This window comes from Lissotriton helveticus, chromosome 2_1 (genome assembly GCF_964261635.1).
Source record: "Lissotriton helveticus chromosome 2_1, aLisHel1.1, whole genome shotgun sequence".
Lineage (NCBI taxonomy): Eukaryota > Metazoa > Chordata > Amphibia > Caudata > Salamandridae > Lissotriton > Lissotriton helveticus.
The window spans coordinates 934,752,806-934,766,182 of record NC_136059.1 but is presented as its reverse complement, the minus strand read 5'-3'; the positions used below and the strand labels follow the sequence as shown (position 1 = coordinate 934,766,182).

General features: G+C 43.8%; 1 protein-coding gene across 1 annotated transcript in view; it reads right to left on the bottom strand.

Annotated features, from left to right (window-relative positions):
• Positions 1-2,540, bottom strand: part of LOC144819548 (protein FAM240B-like) — a 251,421-nt gene extending 248,881 nt beyond the window's left edge. The window contains exon 1 of the mRNA XM_078677388.1: positions 2,361-2,540. Within this exon, the coding sequence (XP_078533514.1) occupies positions 2,361-2,489 (129 nt within the window). The 5' untranslated portion in view covers positions 2,490-2,540. The remainder of the gene's footprint in view (positions 1-2,360) is intronic.
• Positions 2,541-13,377: the final 10,837 nt, after the last annotated feature.

The window sequence follows — 13,377 nt, the reverse complement described above, 5'->3', positions numbered from 1 at the left end:
TCTCTGATCACTCCTATAGACTCCCTCCTAAAACTCTACATCTATTTTGATATGGTTACATGTTTTAACACATTACACCCAGGCATATTGGCTTTGCAAGTGCTTATTCAACAAATGCTATTCTTGGACCAGGATTTATTTTTTAAATTTATATGCACTCAAAAAAAGTGTATGCATCGGGTGCATGATTGCTTTCTGCATTGGATTCAAAATATGTTTCCTTCATTTTAGCGATGAGAGGAGAAGCCCATATGAACAACATTCTAGTGCTCCATTCTGCATAACGCAAGTTGCAAAAATGATAACAACACATTTGCTCTGTTTGTAGTATTAGTGCAAATTTTACATAACATGGCCTCAGAAGTGTCTTGGCCCCCTTAACGAAAGCGCAATTGAAGTGGCTGCTCCCTAATGCTCCATATTTCCTACTTGTTGCCTTATACACCCAGGAAAATCTATGTACAACATAAATGAAAGAATTTTCAAGCAATTATGTAATATTTTACCAAATATAAATAAAAAAGAAAATCAAAAATAAATTAAAACAATTATCCAGGGTTGGAAAAAGAACAATAAAACGTTGTTTTGCCACATTTCAGATGTTGTTCAACAATTGATGATGCTACAGCAGAAGACTGTGCAGATTTTAGATGATCTGATCATAAGTAAGGGATATGTTCAATTGTGAACCAGGAAATTCTGAAAGATGGATTAAACTCCATCATGACTGACTCATTTCTATGTTAATGAATTGATATACCAGTTTTAAGCAAAACATATGTATTACATGTATGCATGTGTGGAACAAATATTTGTGATGAAGCAACTGCCTTGAGTGCGATCTGCTATATCGCGAGGAGTGGAGGTTTGTGTCCCTGACCTGTTGCTGGTACTGGTAGAGGCTAAGTGGACTGGTAAAAATGAACCTGGAGTTCTTCGTATTAGGTAGTTTTTGGCATGGACTGTGCTGCGAAACAGAGTGAAATAAATCAAATATACCTATTTTAGCAGTCGAGCGAAGAAATCCCAACTTGGCTTTTCAAGAATTGTGTCTTTCCTGTAACCATTTACCCTTGGGATTTTTCCTGTCACAATGATGTTTTCACATTTAATTAAATGATGAATGCATCAAGATCCTGAACCAGTATGCACAAAGTGTCTTGATTAATCTGGTATAGGTATCTTGAAGGCATGTGTTATTTCCTCAGTTTAGTCACAGTCCTCAAAACTCTATGCGTCATTTTGGGAAGGCAATGAGGCTATGAAAAGATTCAGCTACACTTGTTAGATGAGCCCCTCACTGTTGTTTTACCATCAGTGCTAAAGAGTTTAAAAAGTGTTTATGATTCTAAAAGTTACTTATGAGCGCATCAATGACGTTTGTTTTCTTCGGAAAAGTTTTGAATATCTGATGGTATGAAATATCCTGCTACTTAGCAACTTCTACTGTTTTCTGCAAATAATTTCCCATTAAGATTTAGGTTTTTGATTCCGTTTCTACACTTCAAATTTCCAAACCATATACAATATTTTGTCTTACCTGCGCCTTCTCTGTCACCATCAGTTGTGTTTTTAATGTTCCTCTTATTTTATGGTTTTTGAGAAAAATGACTTATTGTGTATTTACGCCCAAATGTCCCTGCAGTTCTGACAAGAACGTTATCAAATCTGTTTACTGTTGGAGTAAATTACTGTTCTCCTTATCACGATTCAATATCAAATTTTTTTCTGCAATGTTACATTCTGGAGCAGAGGTTGTGAATGTGAGCATATAAGGTGTGAAAATGCATATTACTAACTAACTGAATGACTAGGGGCCGCCTAACTAAATGTATTCACATTGGAATATTCCTAGACATTGACAAGTGTCATAGACCTAAAGGTGCACTCCTGGAATTTTTTTTCAAGTGCTTTTAAGTTGGCAACCTCCAAACACAGTAGGAAAATTATCTGTGTATTTTTCCGACTTTTCCACGCGCTTTTTTTCGTGAATGGTGTGCACTGTGGGTATTTATGGCAATTTATCCCTAGCACTTAGGTATTCCATTTGCAAATAAAGCCAGCAGACTGAAACGTGGGGTCAAGTGCATCCATCCTCCTCCAGACTTAACTGAACAGTGTCTACACAATGAGACATCGTGATGCTATCTCTGTAATCTGGTGGTGTTTTACTTTTTACAACCAGTAAAATATCGCATTGATACTTTATCATCTGCTCATCAGTGCACTCTGAAGCAAGACCGCAAAATCTTGATCCTTGCGAAAGACAGCATCACTATGAACGCATATATAAAACGGTGGAATTCTAAAAATATATCATATACGTCATAGCTTTTGTGTGGGACACCTTCAAATCTTACCTTGGTCCTGCCCGGTTCCCTTGACACCAAAGTCGTGTGGGACCTCTTCCAGGTTCGGCCGACACTGGCACACCTCTGCCCTGCGGATTTGTGAGGGCGCGACACGGAGTGACAGAGATATGCCGACATTACGCCTCCAGCTCCTTTTTATCGGGCTCCAGCTAGCGTAAATCCTTCATCGTATCAGGGCAATCGAACCGAATTAGCAACTGTGTTAAAACCAATCTCATTCCAGGAACTTTGCAGCATACTGTCCGGGGTGACGCCGCTAGGCCGTCCCAGCGGGCGGCGTTCCCACGTTGGAGCAGGTGGCGGAGACGCCATGACTTGGCACGCACAGAAGGTATTCTTTCGATTACACATAAACCTGGCTTGATACCCCTCGCACGCAGCGCCAAGGCCCCGCTCTGTGAACCCGCGCTGGAACGGGCCCTGGAATGCTGTGTCAAATCACACATGGGGCTTGGGTTACAGGGTGAATGCTGGAAATATGCTGTTGTTTGGAGCTGCTAATCCAGGGTGCATGCTTGATAATGACACACCGCCAAGTGCTCCTCCGCACAGGACAATGGCGGCAGAAATAGTCTGTGAAAGTAATGTGTGCCGGCAGTAGGAACTTGGAGAGGAATGATTTAATAGCAGCATTAATGCACAGTGTATTTTCGCATATATACCATGCATGCACCTGTGGCACTGCAGTGGTTTAATTGTGGCTGCGCTGGTGTTTCTGTTCACGCATTCACTAGTCTGCAACATTATTGTCATATCTATCACATGTATGCCTTGCCTCTGCCACCGTTTTGGGCTGATGGGTGTTTTCAATAGTTGAAGAGCTGGAGCTGCGGTATTTTACTACCTTAGACAAACTGTTATTGGAACAATTTTCAAAGTGAGGGTGCTGGTTGCCACCTGATTGGTTTTCTAATGGCGGCACCGCTATTTTGGAGTCCCAGCCGATACAGAAATTATGAAAAATCACCTAAAGGTGCAATTTTAGCCCATATTTGTTCATTCTTCAAATAGCAAAAATAAATAGAAAGCACTTGTAAATGTGTTTTAGTGAATATTTATGTAAACAAAGACAAGAGTCATGATGCAAATAAATACATACAATTGTGTTTAAAGTTCTTTTTGGTATCACACCAGGGCTTTTGCAGACTCTTAAAACAACAACAAAAAGTTGGAATATTTCTCTTGGAAATGTGGCAACACTACTGCTGGTCACTGGCATTAGCTTGCTATCATCAGGTGTTCATTAAAATTCATGTGCAGCTCTGCCAAGTATCACGCATCAGGCGGGATACTAACACATTTTTGTGCGGTGGTCCCCATCACCACACAAAAATGCAGGATCACGCATTTGTAGCGCCTCCTTGAACCACCGCCGGTACAAGGAAGTCAACGCCCTGGCCAAACACATTGAGCACGCAGCGCGGATCGCATGCTTCTCAGCTGGCAGACTTTGCAATTGAAGTAGTGTGCAAAGTCTATTGCTGAATGGCAGGTCAGGAGTATGCCGCCAACCTGGTGGCTCATTGCTGCAGCTTTTATTATTAGCACAGCTGCTGCGTGCAGGGCGGGGGTTTCAGCAGTTGTAACGTTTTCTGAGAGTGTTGGTCAAATGGGTGCAATTATTGATATTTATATGTTTTCCTGGTCTACATTGCTTGATTTGGCTTGTGAGAAATTGTCACTCATAGTCATTGAAATGTCACTCACAATCCCACTGAAATTATGAAAATGTCACACATTGCAATCCGAAACCTTGGCAGCTATGCATGTGTTGAATAATAGTTAATCAAAGGTGGTGCAGTAGGAGAGTGAAGTAAGGCCTTCATAGACAACTTTAGGTGCATACCAGGTGATAGAGGGCAAATTACTACCCTTCAAGGGATACCTGTTAGGAGTGCAATGAAATTGCTTGTAGTACGCACTCACATACGATTCAATTTTATTAGAAAAATTAGATGCTAGAGGAAATAAAGCAACATGTTCTTACGAACTCAAAGCATTTCAATGTAAAGCTTTATAAATGACTCATAGAATTTGTGTTGAAATTTGTTATCAATGTAACAGCTTATTATATAAGCCACATTAGTGATGTGACCCAGTGATATGTCAACTGTATTTTTAATGCTTCTTTCTTTTTTGTGTGTTGCAATTCTTTATTGAAAACATTGAAAATAACAAGGGTTCACAGCGTGGGTAGCCATCATCCTTCAGACATGTACAATAATCATATACATTTTTAACATGGATGAGGGGTACATTGTAGCTATCGGTGATAGGTGGGAGGTGGGAGGGGGATGGGGGTTGAGAGCCTCCTACCTGGGCCGAGGGGCCATACATGTCCACGTTTGTATGTGGTAGAAGAGCAAGGTGGGTGGTGAAGTATGTAGTTGCAGAGGGGAGGAGGTTAGTTGTGGCTAGCTGTAATGACTGTCATGTTCATTATCATTTATGTAGGACTAGATCACTGCCAGGATAAGTGCGAGCTACGGAGGGAGGGGTGGCAAGGAAGGGCAGGGATGTGCAGTTCTGTCTGGCGGTGTCCAAGGTCTCCACCACTATCACAAGGGCGGAGAAGGGAAGGTCATTTTACTGCGTGTCTGGACCGGGGGGGAGGTGGTGTGGGGGTGGGAGGGGTTGTGAGAGGAGGGGGTTGGTTGCAGTTAGGGTTGTAAGGGGAGTGGGCGGGAGGCATAGAGAAAAGGACGTGTCTAGCATTTTGAGGTACAGGACGACAGGAGGAGTGGCGAGGGGGCAGAGAGAAGAGAGTATTAGTGCACAGGGGCACGGCGTGTAAAGAAAAAAAAAGTTGGGGTGCGGGTATGTGCGTGAACGGGCTGTATCTTGGGGATAGGCCGGCATATAGGTACAGGACGACAGGAGGAGTGAGGTACTGGGTTTTCAAGAACCGGCAAAGAACCGGCAACCCAGCGGTGCCAGGGGATCAACACACCAGAGACCTCGGGTTCTCCTGAGTCAGACCTACAGAAACTTCAGAGTCTTCCAGGTGAAGTCAAAGATTAGTTTATTGGCTGCAACCAAGGTGACAGGGTCCTAGAAGTACGATACAAGTATATTCAGGAGACTGCACACTTTCACGAAGTTAGGCTTCTCTTCTTATACATAATATTCACCCTTGGGCAAAACATTCCTTGGATTCGTGGTATTTCATTTATGGTTACTGATTACAAAAGAAAAGCAGAGTCATGATGACATGTACATATTTCACGTCGTGCTGCCCATAACAAATCATCCGGCAAGGCCCAACATTTCATCAGATATCACTGGACCCCTAATAAAAATGGTCACCTCCCCACCATAAAATAAGTGAAGAAAAGGAGTGGAGAAAGATGTGAGCGAGATATGGCAGGTGTGCGTGCTGAAATGGTTTTATGGCCGGTTGGGCCTAGATACTATCTTGCTCGGCCACTGGGAGGGAACTGACCTAACGAGTTCGGCCTGGGGCAATGGTTCTAACTTGTACTGGGGTCAGGAAGAAGTCGATTAAGGAGTATGTGTCCTTGTGGAATCAAATTCGACTGGATTAAGGCCTATGTAGAGGGCAACATGCAGCTAAGGGTTCAGAAGGCAAATGACGATTTCGAGGTGAAATCGTCTCTCGAATATGCCGAAAATACATGTACTTGATGTACTCGTCATTCTCGGTCTTTTGATACCAAATTCGTCCTATTTCGACGAAGTTTTTATTCTCGAGTCCAGTACTATAATATGAATCCAGATTTTTCAGAACCACAGACCCTCCTTTTGCCCTTACATAGGCAATTAATCTATCCTCATGTTAATCTGAGTCCAGATCTATATTCCTAAAGTCATTGAGATGTTGCTGCAACATTATTCTAGTGCTGAGCTCAAGTCTTGACACAGGCTTCCTTACACATGATGTAACACAGAGGCCACATATTGCAGGAGCACACTGTATGCATAGACAGAACAGGAAAAGAATGGCTAAGACCATCCCAATGACCATCAGAATTCTCCATCCCCAGGCAGATATCAGTCCCCAGAACCATCCCATTAATGACCAATCTCCTTTATCCACATGAATAGATTCGGAAATCTTATGTAGTTTGGAGATGGCCCTGTACACTGTTGGAGCATTATCTGGAATAAAAATGCAACAACTGGACTGGATCAATTTGCATACTCCACCTCGGTCCGCCAGTATTACATCCAAAGCGACCCGGTTCTGAAGGGTCATCAGTCGATCCGACTGGAGCTCAGCAGTCAGGTTACTAAGGGCACCAGCAGTTTCAATCACGGTGGATTCAACTACCCTTGTCAATTGCCTTATGTTTCTGCTGTTAGCCATGGCTCCCCAGAACGGCAGAACACCCATTGCAAAGTCACCAAATTCTTGACCTGCAGTGTCTTCTTTACTCAAAACACCTCTAACTACCCTTGTCCGATGGTAATCCGCCGCTGCTGTGTAGGTGGGAGGTAACAGGAATGAAACAAAACATGAGCCCGAGAAGTCAGGGGGCAACCATGTATAGGCTCTATCATGGCAGATGAAATAAGTACCCTTAGCGGCTAAAAAGGCAGGGGAAGTCTGAGATCCAAAAACGTACGTTTCTGTACAGACACTCTTCCCTAGCTGAGCTCTGGGATTCTTACCAATACCTTGCAGACACAGGTGACCTTGATGGGGTACGATCCAGATAGGGGACGATCTCTTGGCTTGCTGTTTCTCACTTAATGTAGTGCCATATCCGGTCACATTCCAACCTACATATGCAAGTATCTCATCATCCGGGGTATCTTCGTAAGAAGTTACTTCCTTGATCATGTCAACTATACCCTTGACTAGGGCGCTAGTCTTGAGGTTGTCTTTTACCGAGCGTAGGGGTTGGATTTCTCGTGCATATATGAACATTGTCCTATATGCCCATACTGACCCATTGCGACTAAATGGCAGGACCAAATAGGGGATACCTCTATCCGTGGTGTGGGGCATGAGACCACACACCCAACAGTTGGTTGTGTTCATTACAAGTTGGTGTTGGTGTAATAGCTGAACGAAGGAGTTATTAATGAACTCTAATCTCCTATTTGATTCGTGGTCAGGCAAAGAGTGGAAAAAATGAGAGGAAACAGTAAGGGGAGGTATGGGTGATGTAGTGGGCGTGAATGTCACATGAAAAGAGAATAGAACATAGCTTATCAAAAAGACCATTACGCTAAATAACATAAAAATACACATTATTATAAAAATTCTCTTCCTCATTGTTTTCAAAAGTCTCTGCTTAAAGTTAATTTGTTTGGCAGTTCTCTCCACATCAGGAAACTCCACCCCTCTAAGGTGCTGCCCGCGGCGGTAGGTTGTTTCTGCTAAAGGATGCTTCCGTCAGTCTAGGGTGGCTCCCTTGGACCAACTGGAACCAGCGACCTATTGTCGTCAGCTGCACCCAAAAGTCTTTAATCAACCGCGACCCTAGCAGCGGAACCCGGATGGCGGTTCGAAAAAAACCCACAAAAATAAGCAAGTTACCTAGATGGGAGAATCTGCACTTTCAAAAATAGGATTTGGGGAAAAAAAACAAATTTTTTATTAGTCCACAGGTTTTTCTCTCGGATCATAAAATAAATCACTTTTACTTTTAGTCTGTTTTTCTTGGTCGCAAATTGTAGCGTCTTTTCCCGGGTACTGTCTGGTCCAGAAATAGTAGCTCAGGTTCCACACAGTTCAATTGTTCTGATGGCGGCGTAGTTTCTTGAAAAATTTTCCCACTCATACAATCACGTTTAGCTTCTTTTACACGTTCATCAGTTGTGCGCTCTGAGTCAGTGCCTCCTTTTCGGACCCATTGGTCATGTGGCAGAGGGAAGGGTATCTTCTTACAATGGATCCCGTGGACCCAATTGGCCTTCCCCTCCACTTTAACAGTCGACCTTGTAGACAGGAGGACGAGGTGAGGCCCGGTCCATCTGGGCTGGTCGTTTCTTGTCCTCTGGAAATTGCGGACCAACACCCAGGAACCGGGGTCAATGGAGTGACCCGGTGTCTCAGAGACCGGAGGCAAGGTGTTGTGGACCTGTTGATATAAAACACGCAATTTAGCCGTCAATTCATACAAATAGTCAAGCAAAATGGGGTGTTGCAGCTCGCTAAACTTCGTGGGCCTAGGCACTCCCCATATGTTGGCTGGCCGACCAAAGATTATCTCATAGGGGCTGAGTTTCATTCGCGAATGCACAGTCATTCTGGTGGATAGGAGTGCTAAGGGTAGAGCGTCAGGCCATTTAAGACCCGTGCTTGCTTGGATTTTGGCCAATTTAAGTTTAAGCGTGCCATTGTAACATTCCACTAATCCAGCTGATTGGGAGTGATTTGCAGCGTGGAACTTCTGCCTAATGCCTAGCCCTTCACACACTCTTTTCATCACACAACCCACGAATTCACTTCCGTTGTCCGACCAGACCATTCTAGGCATTCCGAACCTGGGGAAGAACTCTTTCACAAGGGCTTTCGCTGTGGACAAGGCAGTATTGTCCCTTAGGGGATAGGCTTCTACCCATCTTGAGAAGGCACAAACAACCACGAGCACATATTTTAAGTTGTTGCACCTCTCCATGTGTATGAAATCTAGCTGCAAAACCTCGAACGGATACGTAGGAGGTGCAAAATGACCAGCTGGAGTTGGGGTTCCCCTACCAGGATTGTGCTTCAGACATACCATGCAATTCTTGACAACATTCTCTGCACACTTGGGAATCCCTGAATTCTTCCACACTGGGGCCAACAACTCGCAAATCCCTTTCGCGCTGATATGGGCCATCCCATGAGCCATTGTAACCACTGCAGGCACATATGCATCGGGTAACAACCATCTCTGTTGCTTTGTCGATTCAATCCAACAACCATTTGCATCCATTCTCCCTGTACTTTCTCTCCACATGCTTAACTCTTTCTCCGTGGCCTCAGCTTGGATGGACTTCACACTTTCTATCGTGTCTTCACATATTCCAACATCACCAGTCCATCTTTCTGGGCTCGCAACATACATTCGGCTCATCATATTCTTTGCCGTTTCCTTAGCAGTTTCATCAGCAAATGCATTTCCACGACCAACATCATCAATCACTTTCTTGTGTGCACTACATTTCACGATCGCTACTTTCAGGGGCAACGTCAGTGATTCAAGAAGCTCATTCACCAACTGACCATGCTGAATCTTAGCTCCATGCGAAGTCAGGAACCCACGTTCTCTCCACAATCGTCCAAAACTGTGAGCCACTCCAAAAGCATACTGGCTGTCGGTATAGACAGTCACTTTCATTCCTTTGGATAACACACATGCTCTCGTCAGTGCCACGAGTTCAGCGGCTTGAGCTGAACCATGTGGTATTCGCGCAGTTTCAACGATTGTGTGCAAAGTTGTGACAGCATATGCTGTAGTCACGTTACCATTTGGGAGTTTAAAGCATGAACCATCCACCCATAATGTACCATCACATTCAGCAAGAGGAGTGTCGAATAAATCAACTCTCCCTTTCGTCTCTTCCTCTGTTCTGAGGAAACAATCGTGCTGTTCTGAAGCATCCGATTCCTCAGTAATTGGTAACAATGTGGCTGTGTTCAAGGTACTGCACCTTTTGATGTGCACATGGCTCGCTAGTAGCGTCAATTCATAACTGGACAGTCGAGCACTAGTTAAATGCTGTGTCTTGGTCCTATTTAACAATGTGTCTACTGCATGCGGAACCATCACGATCAGTGTATTATTCATTACTAGACCTGCAGACTGTCGAATAGAAACAGCTGCTGCTGCTGTGGCCCTTAAACAACTGGGCAATGCTCGTGCTACCGGATCCAAAGTTGACGAAAAATAGGCGCATGGCCGCTGTCTATCTCCGTATAACTGAGTCAGCACGGACAATGCACAACCCTCCTTCTCGTGGACATATAATGTGAAAGGCTTACTGTAGTTGGGGTTACCTAACACAGGGGCCGAACATAATGCTGTGCGTAATTCGAGAAAACTTTTCTGACACTCATCAGACCAAGGAATGGGATTGGGTGTATTTGTAGACGTTAATGCCAATAAGGGTTTGGCTAATAACGAAAAATTTGGAATCCACTGTCTACAGTACGATGTAATGCCCAAGAAAGCGCGTACTTCTCTCTGCGTTCTTGGCACATTCAATTTAGCTATTGCCTGAATTCTTTCTGGGGTCAGTTTCCTTCCCTCCTTCGATAAGAGATGACCTAAGTAGGTCACTTCTTGTCGGCAATATTGAAGCTTGGAAAGTGACACCTTGTGGTGCAGATCACATAGATGGCGCAGTAATGTCAACGTGGCCATTTTACATATTTTCTCAGTATCCGCAGCGATGAGCAAATCGTCCACGTACTGTACGAGAGTGGCACCTTTGGGCAAAACCATTGCGTCAAGCTGGCCTTTCAGAGCTTGACTGTATATTGAGGGGCTTTCACAGTAGCCTTGAGGAGCGCGTTTAAAGCGGAAACTGCGACCACCTAAACTAAAGGAAAAAATATCCCTGCTTTCCTCAGCAATCGGGATACTGAAGAAAGCATTCTTCAGGTCAATCACCGAAAACCAGGATGCGGATGCTGGAATCATAGTCAATAATGTTGTAATGTCGGGGACGACTGGGAATTGTGGCACCACTATCTTATTTACTTCTCTAAGATCAATCACGAATCTATACACAGGTGGCTGAGAAGGGTCAGTTCGTTTTAAAACAGGCAGAACAGGACTATTGCAAACATTTCCTCGTGTTTCTTCAATTACGTCTTTCTTAATCAACTCGTAAACAATCGCTAGCAAAGCTTTTTCGCCCTCATTGGATATTCTGTATTGGGGAATTCGTGGCATTTTGACATTCGGTTTCAATGTTACAATATACGGTGGAATTTCTAAAAGACCTACATCATTTGGACCAGTAGCCCAAAGAATATCTGGAAGAAGTGCCAATTCTGCTGGAAGTGCATTTCTCGACAAATACATGGGAGAAACCACTTTCTTACCTAAAGTAAGTTGTACTCCTGAGGGGGAACAGTACAAAGTCGCATACAATCTTTTTAGCAAATCTAATCCTAGCAAATTTTCACCACAACCTGTTGTCAAAATAAGGGGTGCTTCAAATTCACAAGGACCAACAGAAAGAGATAAAGGGTCAGAAATCGGATTTCTAACCGGGGCGCCAGAAAAACCTACGGAAACGTTCATTTCGCCAGACAAAGGTGCGCCAGGGAGTTTGGAGTGCATAATAGAACTCTTTGTAGCACCAGTATCCAACAGAAAAGGTTCTGACACACCCGATGTAATCACCTCAACGTAAGGTCCACTCTGATCTACTGGAACTGAAACAACTCCCTCTCCTTGTCTAAGGCTGTCCTAGCAATCGTTATTCTCCCACTGCTCATTTTCTGTGTAATACTCATCAACGTAGTATTGAGCTGTCCTGTCAGATACGTTATTTTGCTGGTCAAACCTGTTCATAGAGTTTTGTGGTGGAAGGGGACGTGCGTCCTGAGGGGCGTTTCCACGCCCTCTACCTCTAGGCGCTTGCTGACTACCACGACCTCTTACGCCAGAAAATCCATTTGCACGTTGTGGCAGGGCAGGACAGTCATATTTGTAATGACCCTCTTGTTTGCAGTATAAACACTGATTGGGACCTACGCGGTTTTGATTGTAATCGAATCTCTGCAAGTTTCTCTGAGGCTGCTGAAAAGTGTTCTGATAGTGATTCGGACCATTATTATTTTTATTACCACCACCACGTGGAGGATAGGCTTGCTGTAGCAAAACCTTCGTTTTGAGTTCTCTAGTTTTCTTCTCTACTTTATCTTTCTCATCCTTGTCTCTATTCTCGTAGTACTGTGCGGTAGCTAATATCTGGGCTGAAGATGAGACTGCCCAAGAACTTTCCGAATCTTTCAATTTTCTACACAAGTCTGGAAGTATATTGTGCACAAATTTATCGACAAACAATCTCTGACCACCTTCTGTGGTCATGTCTTGACCGCTGTGATCAATGAATGTTTCTTCAAATCTGGTGAAGAAATCTGACACAGTTTCTTCTTTCTTTTGCTTGCATGCAGATAACTTATCCCAATTTACGCGTATCGCAGGCATTATCGTTTTCATGTAATCTACTATTCTACCAGGTAGTTCCGCTATCAGAGGCTCAGGCTTGGCACCACCAAGTTGTCGTGCATCTGCAGCAGTAATATTAGCCCACGTGTCACCTAATTCCTGGTCATGATCTACATGACGAATTTTTCCCCATAAAGGCTGTGGAACAACGTTCCCGAATAACATATCGATATCGGCCAAATTCATTATACATGACCCAGCAGTTTGCGACAATTCTTTATAGTACCCTGCAGGATTTTTACGCGGATCTGGTAGTGTTTGTTTGAGTGCTAAAACTTCAGCTCGCTTCCATGGAACATGTACCCATACTCGGTGAAAGTGGGGCAGGACAGGTGGGACAGCTGTCGCGTCACCCTCTCTCCACTGTGGGGGAACTTCTCTCATAGGGTATTGTCGTGCCTTTTTCCTACTAGATGCACTATATTCCGATGGTGACCCAGAACTACTTCCCTTACTTCGATATGATAATAGCATTTCAACTGCTTTTTCCACATCGGGACCTACAATCATACCCTCTCCAAACTTAAATCGCACACGACACATCTCTAACGGGATGCATTCTTGATCATTGTCTTCTAAATCCTCGCCAAGAAAGACACACATTTGTTCGAATACATATCTCTGTGTCGCTGTTTCCCATTGATGGAAAACTTCCATGACAGACTGTAAATCATATTTTGCAGTGTCCATGACCCATTTCCGAGCTAAATTATTCAGGGAATCTCTCTCTTGATAATCAGGCAGTTGACTTCGCAACTGTCTTCTACTTATGTTCGGGGTCGTAGCAGGCGACCCGAAAAGGGGTAAAAGAAGATTAGTAACAGTGCTGGCCATTTTCTGCCGAAGGGAAGGTGAAACTGAAG